Raw genomic sequence first — 17,614 nt, 5'->3', positions numbered from 1 at the left:
TACTACTTGAGAATTTTTGAGAGAGAGAGAGAGAGAGAGAGAGAAAGAGAGAGAGAGAGTGTGTGTGTTTTCAGGGTTAGGAGACATCTTAATGTTTCAGTTTTGAAAATTCAAATGCATTGGAGACATAAGAATAGATTTTGGACATTTAGAACTATCCTGATAGTAGATGGTTATAATGAGGGAAATACTAGACAATTAAAATTGATAAAGAGCCTATGCATTTGGCTCAAAACTAATCAAGTAATAAATTAAAATCATCCTCAAGAAATCTTACGGTTAAAGTTAAAATTAAAAATTCTCTTAAATTGATTTAATAAAATTGAAAAGTGATAAGTATTTATTCTTAATAGTGAAAATTTGTTTTTTAATATAGTAGGAACAGTAATGACTAGAGGTCCTTAAGGAGTTGATAGTCTCATAGGTTAGCTTTGCTATAGTTAAGACATTAGCTGATGGAGGCTTTGTTTGTTGAATGAGGAAGAGTATGAAAACATCTGGGATACGGGGGCTATATTTATTTGTATTAGACCAAATAACCGTTTTTCTGTATTGGTTTACTTGTTAAATAAAGCTTTTGTCCTGTTAGAGTCATAGAGGAAGTCTCATGGTGAATTAGAATTCTAATAGTATTCTTCCACATAGGTTTTTATATAGAATGTAAGGCAGACTTGAGACTATCTACCATTTTGCCTTATTTGGCCTAAAAATAATTTTGCTAGATTAGAATTACTATTAGTAACAAAACGGAAATTATATAGGAGTAGCCTCTAAAGGTTCACCCTGGACTCCCCTGCTGCTAAAAAAAAAAAAAAAAAAAAAAAAAAAAGATATTGTCAGAATTACCAATGTTGTATGGAACAGAAATTTGGAGAACAGAAATTTGTAAGAACCTTGCTCTAGTTGCTTGAGATCTGACTGGGCAGTCAGCTTTAAAGTTGCTCTCTCAGGGGGATAAGTAGCAATGTATGAAACCTGAGCTCCTGTTCTGCAATTTACTTAGCTCTTATGCTAACCTTGATAGCAAATTATCTTAATCTGCAATTGAAAATCTATGGCTGGAATTTACATTTGGGATAATGTAACTTTCTAAACTTTAAAAAGTGAAGTCATTAGGCTCCCTTTCAAAAACTTAAGTTGATACCAAATAAAATTTTATAATTGGAGAATATTTGAGTTGGAATTTGAGTCTTCATATAATGTATAAAATAGCAAACATTTTTAATGTTTGGTCTTGAGAAGTCTTGCTATTTCTCTATTCTTTTTTCTATTTTCTAAGCTTGAAAAAAATAAATATAACCATTTGGGAATTAATCTGATCTTTTGGTTAGTTTTGTGTGAAGACCCCCTAAATTATTGAACTACATTGTATTAGATGATTTTGTATCTTTTGCCAAAGATAGCTGTCCTTTAAAACTTTTTTAAAATGTCTTTATAGATGTAAGTGGACATTCTTTGAAGGCCAACATGATTGTGTCCTTAAATTCTAGGAAAATGTTATAGATACCACTTGATAATGTGTCTATGTGTTTAAACTAGACTATGCCAGTGTCAGTGTCCATATCCAGCAGTTTTTTGGTAAAATAATTGATTTTACCATTTATGAATGGTAAACTGGAACAACTAAATTTCTAATTTTGGGTTTTTTTTTGTTTTTTTTTTTTTTTTTGACGGGGCGGCAGTGGGTCAAATAGGGTGATAATGGGAAAATGAGACCGAATATTGTTGGGAGTATTTTTTATTTTCTCAGCTGTGTGGTGCTTTTATTCCTTTGTTCTTTTTTCTCCACAATATTTCCCCTCCCTCTTTATCAAATGTCCATAGGTTGTTTGGTAGATAATTTCAAATATTAGAAAGCTAGCTAGTTTTGATTACCATTTCAGAAAACTTGGATTTTACAGAGGACTTGCCTGGTGTGCCTGAAAGTGTGAAGAAGCCCCCAAGTAAACAAGGAGATAAATCAAAGGAAAATACCAGAAAGATTTTTAGTGGCCCCAAACGGGTAAGTGAAGCATTTTCAGTGACTTGTATTTGTTTATTATTGGAGGGCTCAATTCTTTATTTTTTTATTTGGAAATTATTAACAAACATGGGAATTCAATTTTTTTTGCAAAGAATAAATAAGTCATTTTTTAAAAGCACTATTTTTTTCAAAGTGTGATAAAATATAATGTTTATTATATGCAGATACACAATTTGGTGACATTAAATCCATTCAGAATGTTGTATAACCATCACCATTATCTATATCCAATACATTTTAATCTTCTCCAACAAAAATTCTGTACCCATTAAATAGTAACTTACATGACTCTCCTTTTACTCCTCCTTCCTAGTCCTGGTAAACACCATTCTTTCTGCGTCTATGAACTTGCCTCTTGTACAGTAGGTACCACATGTAAGTGGGTTATTTCACTAAGCATAATCTTGCCAAGATCCATCCATGTTGTAGCCTATATCAAAATTTTATTCCTTTTTATGGACCAAATAATATTCCATTGCTTATCCTTTTATCTGTTGTTTTCACCTTTTGGCCATTTGAGTCCCAGCTTTCGATTCTTTTGGGTATATACTTACGAGTGGAATTTTGGGAACATATGGTAGGTCTTTAACTGCCCAACTATTTTCTACCTTGGCTGTATCATTTTACACTCCTACCAGCAGTGCATGAGGGTTGTAATTTCTGTATATCCTCACCAGTACATATTTTTTAGTTTCTTTGGTAATAGGATGGCTGTGAAATGGCATCTCACTGTGGTTTGATTTGTATTTTCCTAATTAGTGATACTGAGCATCTTTTCATGTCCTTGTTGGCCATTTGTATCTCGGTTTTGGAGACGTTTATTCAGGACCTGTGCTCATTTTTGAATTGGGTTGTTTGTGTTTTCACTGTTGAGTTACAGTTCTTTATATATTCTAGATATTAATCCCTTACTAGGTATATAATTTGCACTTAGATTTCCCCATTCTGTGAGTTGTCTCTTTACTCACTTGACATTGTGCTTTAAAAAGTTTTTTAAATTTTTATTTTAAAAATATTTTATTTTTGATTTTAGAGAAAGGGAAAGAGAGGGAAAAAAGAGGGCGAGAAACACTGCTGTGAGAAACATTGATTGGGTGCCTTCCTACGTGCCCCAGGGAACCAAACCCGCAACTCAGGCATGTGCCCTGGCTGTGAATCAAATCAGCGACCTTTTGGTTTGCTGGATGATGCCCAGCCAACTGAGCCACACCGACAGGGCAAAAAAGTTTTAATTTCAGTGAACTTCAGTTTATTTTTTCCTTTTATTGCCTGTGTTTGTGGTGTCACTGTGAAATTGAATGTCATGTAAGCTTTTCCACTGCTTTTTTTGTAAGGGTTTTAGTTTCAAACCTTACATTGAAATCTTTGATTAATTTTGAGTTCATTCTTGTATATGGTGTAAGCAGTGGTCCCCAACCATTTTGGCACCGGAGACCAATTTCGTGGAAGACAGTTTTTCCTGGGACAGGGGGTGGGACAGGAGGTAATGCTCAGGTGGTAAAGGGAAGCTTCTCTTCCCACTGCTCACGTTGTGCTGTGTGACATGGCCTGAGTACAGTCCGGTACAGGTCCATGGCCACAGCCTTGGAATTTTGGACCCCTGGGTGTAAGTTAAGTGTTCAACTTCATTTTTAATGTATTATGTAAGTCATTTTAATATGGTTTAGTAGCATAAGTATTGAGAATAATTTGCTTGACTTTACCTTCTTTTATTTTTAAAGGTTTTATTTATTTCCTTCTAGAGAGAGGAATAGTGAGGGAGAAAGAGGGAGAGAAACATCAGTGTGTAGTTGGCTCTTCTACGCTCCCTACTGGGGACCTGGCCTGCAACCCAGGAATGTGCCCTGACCAGTGATCGAACCGGCAAACCCTTGGTTTGCACGTTGGCACTTAATACACTGAGTCACACCAGCCAGGGCGACTTTACATTTTTATTAAAAATTTCTTTAATTAGTTTGTTAATAGTGTTAAATATATTTGTTATTGAAAATTGTTAGAAGTTGTCTAAACTTTTTGTAGATGGAAGTGATTTTAAACAACTAAAGAATGAGTAACCTCTGTAAAGAGGAAATTGGGAATCTTGTCATAGAAACTGCTTACACTCCCACACCCCCAGGTGCCCAACCTCCAGCAGAAAAAAGAGTGCTTAATGCAAAGTTCAACAGAGGTAACTTGTTCTGGGGCCAGGAGCCATGGTAGTGTGGTGTAAAGACTGTAGTCATTAATGCTTAGGTGAGGTTTTTGGTTTATTGAAAATAGTGTATGGCACAAATTGATTTCCAGGGTAGCAGTTTAAATCAATCTTTTTTTGGTCTCAGGGCCACTTTACAGTCTTAAAAAAATTACCGAGAATCCTAAAGAGTCCTTTTGATTATATGTTATATCAACATTTATCAAGTTAGAGAAATGAAAACATTTCAAACATATTTAATACTATTTTACTTTAAAATAACAGTAACCTATTACATGTTAACATTTTAATTAAAAAATTTTCTTAAAAAATAGCGAATAGTGAATTACATTTTTTACAAGTTTCTTAAAAGTTTGGTCTAAAAGACAGCTGAATTCTCATATCCCCTGCATTCTATATTTCATTATGTTGTTTTGCTTGAATATACGAAGAAATCCAGCCTCACACAGATGTGGTTATATTTTTAGTAGCCTTTTCAGGTCTCTGTAAAGATTCTTTGATGCTATACTAAACAAGAAGGATTTTCTTAAGGATTAGTTGCAACTTGGTATCTAAAACCATTCCAAAGAACTTTCTGTGTTGTTATATTAAAATCTATTAGTCTGTCTTGGACTTGGACCTGAGTGGATCTTTTACACATGCCTGCTTTGTAACATCATACATTGGTCATTTGGAAAATTCTGGTTATATCTATACAAATCTTTCAAGTGAGCTGATACCTTATTATGCAGTATCAAAAAAATCCCATTAATATCACTGCCAAACTCATCAGAAAATCCTTTTTTTAAAGATTTTATTTATTTTTAGACAGAGGAAAGGAGGGAGAAAGAGAGGGAGAGAAACATCAATGTGTGGTTGTCTCTCGCATGCCCCTTAATGGGGGCCTGGTCCACAACCCAAGCATGTGCTTTGACTGGGAATCGAACCAGCAACCCTTTTGTTTGCAGGCTGGTGCTCAATCCACTGAGCCACACCAGCCAGGGCAGAAAATCCTTTTAAGTATTGGGAAGCTATCAAGTGCATGGTTGTCCAAAATTTTAGTTTTTGCTTAAAGGTTGAAATGTTTTATTGGTACAAATTACTTAAGGGAAAATGACGAACAGTGAGAGGCCCACTTTGTTCAATTTTGAGGAAATGTCTGCCTGATAAAGTTTCTGTAGGCATAGTTTGTCAGTCTTTTCAAGTAAGAAAGGGTGTGCCAGGAAAAAAGTGGCTAGTTTAGCTTGCAACTCAAGCAATAACGTTTTCCTTTAACAAAACCACCATACTTTATATGCAGCAGAAGTGTTTTGTGCATATGTTTTGTCACACAGACTATTGGTGCATTCAAGAGTTGTGATTTGATAAAATGAATACTTCTTAATCTTCCATCAAGGGATTTTTATAATGTGAAACTGGCATTTAATTTTTAATTGTGAAATAGGAGGCAGTGAAGAATGTGACTGCTCAGTACACTTGAGTCTCTACCCTGTGTGGTAAGGTACCAACAGCTTTACCACAGTTGCTTTTGTACTACTTTTACAAATTTCAACGTTGTGAAGAAGGCAAATGACACTTTTATCGTAAAATTGGTTTTGGCTTTATAGCATTCTACTTTACTTTCCTCCCTCTCAACTTTTTTATTTTGAAAATATATGAAAGAGCAGTGCAAAGAATATTCATATCCCTCTACCTAGATTGATTTCCAGGTAACATTTTTACATAATTGCACACATATGGTGTTGTGTCTCTTGCTCATGCGCTCTCTCTCAATCTCTATTCTCCCCCTACCCCCCAGTTTTATTTGGAAGTGAGTTGTAGATAGTATACATTTCTTAAAAAAACAGATAGTCTCATATCTAACTTTGGTGACATGATTATAGTAGTTACATCTTTATTCTTGAGCGCACTCCTCATGTTTTAAAAATTTCCTCTGGAACTGATTTTTTTTTTTTTTTTTTTTTTAAGAGCTCAGGGTATTTGTCTTATAGAATGTTCCATATTCAGAATTTATGTGATTGTTTCCTGATGATGTCATGTAAGCTTTTACACTGCTATATTAAAATAGTATAGTGTCAGAGAACACTGGAAGTTAAGTCTGATAAGCGTCATTGGGTTGAGGTTAAACATATTTTGACAGAATACTTCAAAGTGATATTGTATATGTTGTTTCATATCAGAAGATACTACTCTTAATATGGTTGACCACCTAGTGAATGTTGTGATCACCAGCTTTCTCCAAAATTAAGGCATGTTTTTTTCTTTTATAATTTAATTAGTAAGTAAGCTTCTGGGTGCTACTCTGGCACCATGTAAATATCCTGTCCTCCATTGTTTTACTTCATCATTTTAGCATCCATTGTTCATCTTTGCCTGCATCATTTATTACACTATCAGTTGAAGAAGGGAGTTTTCTAATTGTTACTTCTTTCTCATTTAAAAACTGGAATTCTGTAAAGAGGAGTTCTTCCTCATCCTGTAACCAAACACGGATTCAGCTGCCTACCACTTTGAAAGCCAGTACTTGAGAAACATGCTGATGTTAAGGAGAGTGATTTTATTTAGGTGCCAGCAACCTGGAAGATGGGGGACTTGTCTCAAAACCCGTCTTAATATCTGAGTGCAGGCAGGGGTTTTTATAAGGAGGGGAAGGGACAAGAAGAACAAAAAGATCGGGGGAGGGGCTGTAGACATGGAGGCAGTGTCCTTTCTGGTCCCGATATGGATCTTTAATGTCAGCATCCTGGAACTGGTCGGTGCCAGCCAAATTCCTGCAGTTGGGTGATCTATGTCACCTACAGTTGTGGTCATGGCCGTTTTTTGTACAAGGAGGAACTAGAATTGCTGGTGCTTGCAATATGCTTACAAAAAGACTGTCAGTATGTGAGTTCTTTTTATCAGTTTATTAGTACCATTTTAATTACTCATTCCATTTCATGGTAAGTCAGAGTAGTATAAAGTTTTTATTCCTTGTTACACTTCATCCCACTCTCTTTCACAATGACTCAATAATTTTTACATAATAAACATACTTATAATAGATTTGGCCACTGTGAACCTTTCAAGCTATCTCTTGTGTCCTTTTGCTATATACCCCATCATCTTTGAACACTTCCCTAGCTTTCTGCACAAAAGATTACCCAGACTCATCTTGTACTTTACGTGTTTCAATCATGGAATGAATCATCCATGGTCCAAGAATCCTTGGTTTGTGTGTGTGTGTGTGTGTTAGTATTTAGAAACCAGATCTGTGTGTTGGGTGTATTCATTGATTATAGGCTCTTTCATTGGACACAGCTATAAAATATGTTGAAAAAATAAACTATGAGTTTATATTGGTAGTTTGATTTCAAATTTAATATTAGAGAATTTTGTACATAGCTTACTTTATCCTAGAACACATCCTACTTTTAAAATTATCATACCAGTATTACTATGAACAGTACATAAAGATTTCTTTCCAGTTCTTTTTGTCTTCAGATTATTTCACTAAGAATGAAGTAACAGTGAGGTGTTCTTACAAGATGCTTGGGTTGTGGGTTAAGTCCCCAGTTGGGGCATGTGCACAGGCAACCAGTTGATGTTTCTCTCTCACATCTATGTTTTTCTCCCTCTTTCTGTTCCTCCATTCTTCTTTCTCTCTAAAATCAATAAGCATGTCCTCTGGTAAGGATTAAATTTTTTTTTTTTTTGAAATTTTATGTTGTGTGCTTATGTTAACTCAATATTTGTTTTGAGTTCATTTGTACTGATTTGTGTTCAGTTTTTTAACTTTTGTTTTCAAATTAATATTGGAGTCAATTTTTGTGCTGATGAATGGCATAGAAGGCAGCAGTGTACATGTACTTGACCTGATTATGAAGGAGTATCTCTGGCTTTAAGTAAATCAGGTCATGCAATCTAGTAAGCAAAAGACCTATTTACTGTTGATAGATAATGTCAGAGGAAGTATTGCTTATTTATAAATCAAAAGAGCTATGAGGTTGAACTCATTTGAAAGATGTGACATGGCTAAAGGCCTGCCTTAAAACTATAGTCCTAAGCAACATTTTATTCCCTAAAGAGGCTTACTCCAGTAAGTGTTTTAATTTCCTTGTTTTAAAAGATTTTATTTATTTTTAGAGAGAGGGAAAGGGAGGGAGAAAGAAAGGAAGAGAAAAACTAATGTGCTGGAGAAACATCTCTTAGCTGCAACTCGCATGCCCCCAGCTGGGGACCTGGCTCACAACCCAGGCATGTGCCCTGATGGGGACTAGAACCGGCAACCTTTGGTTTTCAGTCCACTGAGCCACACAAGCTAGGGTTTAATTTCCTGTTTAATCTCCCATTGAAATATTTTTCAAGACGCTTTTAATTTTAAGTGGAATTAAATGAGAATTTTAAAATGTAGATGGTACTACTGTTTAGATGAAACTTTGATCCTTAGTCTTTAGTTCTCTAAAAAAGACTAAAAAGTGTTTTAGATCCCATGAAAGTTATGTATCATTATGGAAGTACCTGGGTAAAGAATTTAGCCCTGACCATTGTGGCTCAGTTGGTTGGGTGTTGTCCTGAAAAATGAAAGGTCTTCCAGTTCGATTCTCAGTCATAGCAGGTGCCTGGGTTGCAGGTTAGTTCCCAGTAGGTACATGTACAAGAGGCATCTGATTGATGTTTCTCTCACTCTCTTTCTCCCCTGTTCCCCTCTCTCTAAAAATAAAATAAATACAATCTTAAAGAATTTAGAAGCCTACTTCAGGAAGAGAGCAACAAGAAGTTTAGCAGCATAAAATCCCTAGTGTGTGTAAGAAATAGGTCATCCATTTGTCTTTAAGACATTAAAAGACTATTTAAAAGTTGTTAAAAAGAGACAATCATTGAGAAACAAATAGGAAATATTTTACTTACTGAGAGTTTTGATGAGTATAAAGAAAAAGGAAATAAATGGGATCAAATTTTTAAGCATTAAGTTAGGTGACATGAATTAATATGGTGGAAATTATAGAACTGTTTTATATATAATAAATTAGGATTCATGTTTTCTGTGCAAAATTAAGATAAGATCAATTCTGGAAGGAATTTTTATGTAGGTTATCTCCCAAATCTCCAGAGAAAGAAGGGTGGGGAGCGCTAGTAAGTGGGTGTAGGAAGTATTCTCAGCAGTTGTTCCAGTTCTCTATTATAATAGAAACACTATCCTGGAGCCTGGGTCTGTGGAAGTATCTGGGTCTTCAAGACACTAATGACTTCTTTTTCAAATGCTAAAGGAGTAGCCAGCCCATGGCTAGTAGTGGCAAGAGCTTCCTTCCCCACCTGTTAGGCTTAGTTTCAACACTAGAGATATTTTGCACTGAATGTCATTGTTGTGAAGGGTGGCCCTGCATATTGGAGGATTGGCAGCATTCCTGGCCTCCACCCACTAGATGCAACACCCCTCCCCTGCCACTTTTCCCCACCACCTTGTTTTATCCAAAAATCTCTTCAGACTTTGCTAAATGTCCTTTGTGGGGTCAAAATGGAAGCCCCTTCCATGTGAGGTTATGAATGACTTTGAGAATAAGTTGCAGACTTGATGCCTATTACTCCTAAATACTGTAGTTTGTAGTTTCTAAACAAAAGAGCACTCTCCTGTGTAGCTGTAGGATGAAGTCTGTCCAGAAAGTATACAGCCAAATAAAAGCAACAGACATTTATTCAAGGAGATACAAGAAACATTTTATATAGCACAATGACACCTCAGTCCCCTTCAAAGTAGGCACCTTGGGACCTCACACAGTTCTCCCAGCATCTCTTCTCTGTTCAAAACACTGCAAAATCCTTTGTTGCCATCAACTACCCCGTTGTATTTTCCTGAATCTCATTGGTGGTCTGAAATCTCTTCCCTTTCAAAGGCGAATTTAGTTTTGGGAAAAGCCAGGGGGCCAAATCTGGGCTGTAGGGGTGATTTGATGTTTCACCAAAAACTGCGCGAGATGTGATGCATGAGCAGATGCATTGTGATGAAGCTGTCAGTCACCAGTTGCCCATAGCTGCAGCCATTTTTGTGGTATTGCATCTCTAAACTGATGGAGAACATTGAGGGTAGTACTCCTTATTAATTGTTTGGCCTGGAGGGGCAACTCATGATGGACAACATTTTCCCAATTAAACACAGTTAACATGATCTTACTGCAACTTTGCCGTACCTTCTTTGGGTGTGGAAACCAGGTGACTTCCATTGGGCCTTGGTTTCTGGATCATAGCCATAGATCCATGGTTCATCTCTTGTTAATGACCTTCTTGAGGAAATACGGTTCATTGGTAGCAGTTTGAATCAAGTCATGAGCACGCTGTTCCTTCTGCTCTGGTAGCAGAAGCCACAGAGCTAATTTTGCCATGACATGTTACATGCCAAGAACCACCTCACAGTCAGACACAGTAGTTTTGGATCCTCAGATCAGCTTCTAGTTCTTGCACTGTCAGTTGCCGATGTTTGTTGACTGCAGTACATGTTCAACATTCTCAGGTATTTTGCTTGTTGCAGGCCTTTCAGAAAGTGGATCACTTTTCAACAGATTCTTGACTATCTTCGAAGTGTTTGTGCCACACTTTTATTTGCACTACACTCATTGCATCATTCCCGAAAGTCTTCTGAGTCATCTGAATAGTTTCCATGGAGGAATGTCCAAGTTTAACGCAAATTCAATGCAGATTTGTTGCACTGCTTGCTCAGTCATTTTGAATGTGATGGCCACACAGTACACATGCTCACTCAACAGTGTCTACCACCCCCACGGACTGGTGCAGTGAAGTCATCATTGTTTATGCATGTGCATTCCAGTCCACTCTCCTTAGGTTCCAGGTTACATTGATATCACGCAAACCATTCTCATTATATTAATAATGGCGGGACTTTTTCTGGACAGACCTCATATACCCATCAAAACCAATGCAATAATATAGTCTAATCCACAGTTTAATTCAAATTTCACCAATTTTCCCAGAAATGGCCTTGATAGCAAAGCAAATCCCCCATCCCAGTCTCCCAAAGAGCCCGTGATCCAATCCGGAATCATGTGTATTGCATTTAGTTGTTACAAATCTCTACTCTCCTTCAGTCTGGAATAACTGTGTCTTTCCAGGTTCATGTCTTTGGCATCTTTCAAGAGTGAAGGTCAGTTATTATGGAGTGTTCCTCAATTTTTGTTTGGCTAATGTTCCCTCCTAGTTATATTTTGGTTATGTGTATTTGGCAGAAATACCTCAGAAGAGATGCTGTGTTCTTACTGTATCTCATTAGGTGGCCCGATGTCAGTTTGTACCATTACTGTTGATGTACTTCCTTGGTATGGTATCTGTGAGGTTCCTCAGTTTCCTCATCAAACTTTGATCCACTAATTTCAGCATTGATTATTGTCTGAATCAGTTTTTACTCTGATGGTGGTTTTGTGTTTTTTCCTAATTGCCTTGTTTCTTCTACAGTTGTTAGTATTTGACCTTCTACTCTAAGGTAGATCTTTTTCTCTTCACCATATCTATAAGAACACATGCATTCATATGTTCATTATATAATACATAAATTTACTCATGTATTCATTCCTTTATGTCATTGTGGACATGAATTCTTGTTTTACTATATCATGTATTACCTTCATTTAACTGATAGTACTATCATTTCCATACTAAGATTTTTTTTTTAAGAATTTGCCTGTGAATGTTTCTTCAAAGTGACTTATAAGGTGTCCCACCATTTTGCATTTTCTTACTGACACACTATGTTCAAGGCTTACTGTATACATTCCAAGCCCTGTATTCAGCCATTGCTCCAAGGACCTCTGTGTTTTGTTTTGCTTTTTTAAAATATTTTATTTATTTATTTTTAGGGTGGGGAAGGAAAGTAGAAAAAGAGGGAGAGAAACATCTATGTGCAAGAGAAACATCGATCAGTTGCCGCTCTCATGCCCCCACCCATGCACCTGGCCCACAACTTGTCCTTGTGCCCTGACCTGGAATCAAACCAGCATCCTTTCAGTTTATGGGATGATGCCCAACCCACTGAGCTACGCCAGTCAGGGAATCCCTGCTTTCTTTTAGTGGAGAATGGTATTTAGAAATAAAGATCTGGTCACTAGGTATGGTCATTTCTTATGGAGTGTCATTGCTTCTAGGCGCTTTTTGAGTCGACAGAGCTAGGAAAATCATATGTATATTTTCTTTTTCTTTCTCTCACACCTTTTTGTTTCCATATATGTTTAGAATCACAAGTTCAAACTGGTAACTCCAACTCCAGTTCAACACCACATGTCTTATTCTGACCTTCCCACTTGCCACATTTTATTTCACTTTGCTGACAGTGTGAAATCTGGTTCCAGTCACGTTTCAACATGTTTATGTATTTGCTCAGTCCTAATGTATATTACCAACTTTTTTTTCAAATATTTTGTTTGTTTATTTTAAAACAGAAGGGAAGGGAGCGAGAAATAGAGTGAGAGAAACATCGATGTGTGACAGATACATTGACCAGTTGCCTCTTGCACACACCCACCTGGGGACCTGGACTGCAACCCAGTCATGTGCCCTCACTGGGAATCAAACTGGTGATCTTTTGGTTCATAGGCCAGTACTTAGTCCACTGAGCCACATCAGCCAGGGCTATATATAACCAGTTTCTGACCACATACACTGTCTCTGCAGCTGTAGTGCCACTAACCAAGAGGTCCTTCTCCTCTCTCCTCATCTCCCCATGTTAGAAAACATTAACTTCTTAAGCATGACAGCTGTGAGAATTTTTTTCAACACCTCACCAGGATGGGTTCATAACAGTATTGAGGGCTGGCCAGGGGAACACGTGAGGCAGAAAGAAGATGTGGAGGGTGAAGAAAATTGCTAAGAGCATAGTTGAAATGATTATTCAGAAAAGTTGTCACTTTTTGTCCTGACTGGTTTGGCTCAGTGGGTCAGGTGTCGTCCGGCAAATGAAAGGTCGCCTGTTTGATTCCCAGTCAAGGCACTTGCCTGGGTTGCAGACCATGTCTCTGGCAAGGGATGTGCAGGAGGCAATGGATCACACATCGATGTTTCTCTTCTTCTCTTTCTCCTCACTTTCCCTCTAAAAATTAGTAAATAAAATCTTTCAAAAAAAATTGTCACTTGCCAGGGAGAAAAGTGAAGATAAGGTTTGAGAGATAGAGTTGCAATGTATCTGGATCTAAGTACATGTTTGTACATACAGTTTTGTTCATAATTTGGCAATGCTAATGTTTTTTTAAAAATATGCCATTATATTTCTGGTCACTGGCTCCTGTTCCCTGCATCCTGTTAATTTGCAGTTGTCATATATGTGCTGGTATACTTAACTTAGATTATTTGTTTTGCCTGCCTTTTTGTTTAATTTCTAAGTTTTTGTTGAGCTGCTACCCATCTGCCCTCCTCAAATTTTTTTACTTATGGGTTACCTTTTTTCTGTGTCTGGGAATTTACTGTGACCATCCTGGGATCTAGTCATCAAGATGCCACTGTGAGATTCACTGTATTCTTACAGATTAGATAGAAACCTGAGACATACAATGGATGTGAAGTCTGAAAAAAAAACAGACTCTAGGTATTGGTTTGCTGATGAGGGATACTGGCCGAAGCGTACAAAAAGTAAAAAGCCACAGCTCCCCATTCATAGCTCCAAATTTGGTGATCCAAAGAGCCGTTGAAGCTGACCATATCCTGGCAAAGCCTGAATGTGGAAGAGCGTCAGTTTTAGTTGGCTTCTCTTTGTCATTTTTTCCAATTGATTGATTTAGAGAGAGGATGGGAGGAAGACAGAGAGAAACATTGATTTATTGTTCTGTCCATTCATGCATTCATTGGTTGATTCTTGTATATCCCTTGACCAGGTATTGAACCCACAACCTTGGTAAACGGGGATGATGCTCTAACCAACTGAGTTTACCAAGCCAGGGCTCTTTGTCCATTGTTTTTATTCAACATACTCATATACTACATGCGTTTCACTGTGCTACGTGCTGGGGATACAAAAAGGAATAAGATAATTGTCTTAAAAAGGCTGTCTGGTGAAGTAGAATGTTTTTGCCCTATGGAAACTTTTCAGTAATCTTAGTATTTCCTCAGGATGTTTGTTACAAAGCAGAAGCATCTATCTTCTTTTCACATAGATAGTATTTAACTTAAATATTAAGCCAGGTACTTAAATCATTGATCTGTATTACATGAAGACTTAGGAAAATGTATGAACCTTTTGTAGTCTGAACCTTGTGGTGTTTTGTTTTTTTTTTCTGTAGTATTTTATTCTGGAAGGATTTTAATGTGGAATAAAAGTACTATTAATATTTTTATTTCCTTTAGTTCAAGTGCCTTTAAATTGAAAGTTAAAAATATTTCACTGTAAATTATTTTCTGGAAAATGAAGTTTGAAATGAGAACATATAGCCATACATTAAGAGCCTGAGAACTTTGACGTACATTTGACACTTAGCCAAAGAGTGTATATATGTGTGTGTGTGTTAGGGTGTTTATATTTTGGAATTTATTTTTCCAGTTATTCATATACTTTATGACTTTATGTTGCATCTGGATTCAGACATTCAGAAGACTCTGCTCAACTTTTCTTTATTCTATTCTCTGATAACTTCATGCTAATGGTAACTAAAAGTTAACATAAGATGTATAATACTGGGAGTGTTTCGAGGATGGTGACTGTATTTTTTTCACCTTTAAATTTCCAGTGTCTGAAATGTACAGGGAATTCAGAAATGTTTATTTCTGGGATTTTTGAAGTACCTTTTAGTAAAGAGTTGCCATTTAGTACTAAATATTATTTTTATATGTACTTGAAAATCCGTAAGCCTATCAAATTTCAAAAGATTTCACCCAATATTCTTCAAATGTTTTTTATCCTTGTTTCTGTTTCCCTTTGGAAATTCCAGTTTACACTTGTCCTCTGTCAGTCAGCCTAAAATCATCAGGTAAAACCTGTAGTGTGACAAAATCAATCTACTTACTGTAATAAAGGATACTGTGTATCGGAGGAACCATGAGTTATCTTACCAAAGAAAAGTTTTTGTAGGTTTTGGAGGAAACTGGGGATTTTAGGTGAAATTCAAATGAAACTGAGAGGCTTAGAGCAAAGTGGTGCTATATGTCAAGGGTTCATCAGATCAGGGCTGCAGAGTGGGCCCAGGGGTTCTCTTTTCTTAGAAATGTGATGTTAAAGTAATTGTGGAATGTTATCTCCTGAAATCCCTTATTTGAAGCTCACGTCTCCAAAGTGACTTAGATTTCCAAGAGAGTGTGGGACATTTTAATATTTCAAACAACAAAGTTTCCAACAGCTTATGGTTGTAGTACTTAAAGTTTCACTTGAGTAAGCAAGCAGCCGTAGTAGTCAGAGTGTTTTTATAACACTATGGCTGTAGCATGTCCTTTGGAACAATATTATTTCCTATCAACTTTACAGGTTTTTTTGTTTGTTTGTTTGTTTGTTTTTGGTCTGTTATTCCAGTCTCATGAATGGCAGAGCAGTTTTATAATTGTAGTTAATTTTTGACTTGTCGTATACTTTAAAATCTAAAGTTTAGATAGTTTGGTTTCTGTTGCTACATTTTCAGATGTTCTGCAATGTCTAATCAACTATTAACCCCAACCATTATAATTTTTATCTCTGAAAGTTTAGTTTGGGTCTATTATATAGCTTTCTTGTCTACTTAACATATTAAGTGTTTCCTGTACCTTTTTAAATACTATGTGGAATATAGTTAGTTATTTTTAAAGGCACTGTCTACTAATTTTATCATTATCGTTTCCGAGTCTGTTTGTATGGGTTGATTTTTCTGCTCATTATGAGTCATATTTTCCTGATTCTTTGTATGCCTGATAATTTTTGATTGGATGCTAGTCATTTAGACTTTTACTTTGGTACTGGATATTTCCCTGTTAAGTTTTGGTTTATTCTGAGATGCACCTATGTTATGTTTGTTCTTTATGAGGCTTGTAAATTTTAAATGAGAGAGCAGCCTTTAGGGTTTACTACCTCTCCACCCAAAACATATTACCTGGCTGCCCTGAATTACAGTATTTTCTACTGTGGCTAGTAGGAATATGAACTTTTTTTCATCCCTGGGACACAGCAGTCTATGAATTGTTTCCTTTACTTTTTGGAGGGAAGTCCCTTTTTTTCCACATTTGTTCATCAGTGTTCAGCACATAGTTAAGGAGGACCCTCTGTAAATCTCCAGAGTCTTTTGTGCAGCTCTCAGGGGAGAGCTGTGTTCCATGAACTCTAGCCACATTCATCTCACTGTACTTCAGAGAGACTGCTCTTGGTTGGACTCCGCATTCTCCCTAAGGTAGTTGTAGGGCTTATGTCACATGTTTCCTTTTCTCAGGGATTATTGTGCTGCCTGATAATTCAGTGGCTGAAAACATTTTATAGAGTTTGTCCAGTTTGTTTAGTTTCAGGTAGAAAGGGAAATTTGATCTCTGGTACTCCATCTTGTCTAGAAATGCAAAGCCTAGATTCTTAAGTGTCAGGAAAATCGCTATGTTCTGTACCTTTATAGTCTAGAAAATGTTTTTTTCATTGAGGATTAAGAATATAATGATCAATTCCAAAATTAATGATCCATTCTTGTTTCCTTTTTTTATCTTATAGCCTTGCTTTTGACTTCATCTGGAATTTCATATTAAGTTGAAATGCAGTTGTATCCTCTTACGTTTAGTCGTCATATATATACTGCTTGTATAAAAAGTTGAGAAAGTATACAAGTATAAATTTGGTAGAACCAGGTTGGAAAAAAAAGAGGAAGTTGTGTTAAAGATTAAGGAATAGAATGAGATGAAGTTTAAAATCAAACCTTCTTGTTGATTGATTTCCTAGAAACCTACCAAAAATATAACTTTGAGCTTCTTAAAAGCCAGAGTAGAGGTTGTAAGTTGTATCCCTTTGCTTTTTAGGAAGGACCATTAAAAAAGAAAACTCTTACGACCCTTGGGCCAGGTATGGGTTATGTTTTAATCTTTTTCTGTGCCTCAACCAAGGAAGGATTGCTATTAAATTTTATTGGTTATTAATGGATTATTTAACAATATTTAATTTCAGAATATAAATAAAGGATATCCTTATCCCTTCCCACTTTGTAAAATTGCCTATATTAATGTTATATTCATCTTTATTACTCTTTGACTTACTTCTTTGTTTTACCTGTATTTCACCTAGTTGCTTCATGGAAATTAAAATTATATTAATTGATAGAATAATAAGTGATTCATACTTTTTCTACTTTGCAAGTTTTTTGAGAGAACTTAAATTTTTAAAGATTTTATTTGGAAATTTTTAAAAAGTTATTTTGGAAGTAATATCAAAATTATGGAAAGGTTACAAAAATGAAATAGTACAAAGAACACTGCTTTTTTTTTTAAGTAAAGATTTTATTTATTTATTTATAGGGAGAGGA

The 17,614-nt window shown here is 36.1% G+C and overlaps 1 protein-coding gene across 5 annotated transcripts in view; it reads left to right on the top strand.

The window, feature by feature from the left end:
* The window catches only part of WAPL (WAPL cohesin release factor), a 92,902-nt gene that overhangs the window by 35,345 nt on the left and 39,943 nt on the right, over positions 1-17,614 (top strand). For 4 of the 5 annotated variants that reach the window (XM_054580468.1, XM_054580467.1, XM_054580466.1 and 1 more), the window contains exon 4: positions 1,884-2,002. In XM_054580468.1, coding sequence (XP_054436443.1) covers positions 1,884-2,002 — 119 coding nt within the window. The remainder of the gene's footprint in view (positions 1-1,883; positions 2,003-17,614) is intronic. The other variant, XM_054580470.1, reaches the window with a different exon arrangement.

This window comes from Pteronotus mesoamericanus, unplaced genomic scaffold (assembly GCF_021234165.1).
Source record: "Pteronotus mesoamericanus isolate MK-2021 breed Mesoamerican mustached bat unplaced genomic scaffold, CSHL_Meso_final contig_59, whole genome shotgun sequence".
NCBI lineage: Eukaryota > Metazoa > Chordata > Mammalia > Chiroptera > Mormoopidae > Pteronotus > Pteronotus mesoamericanus.
Note: the sequence above shows the minus strand (reverse complement) of the source record. Positions and strands in the feature narration are given on the sequence as shown.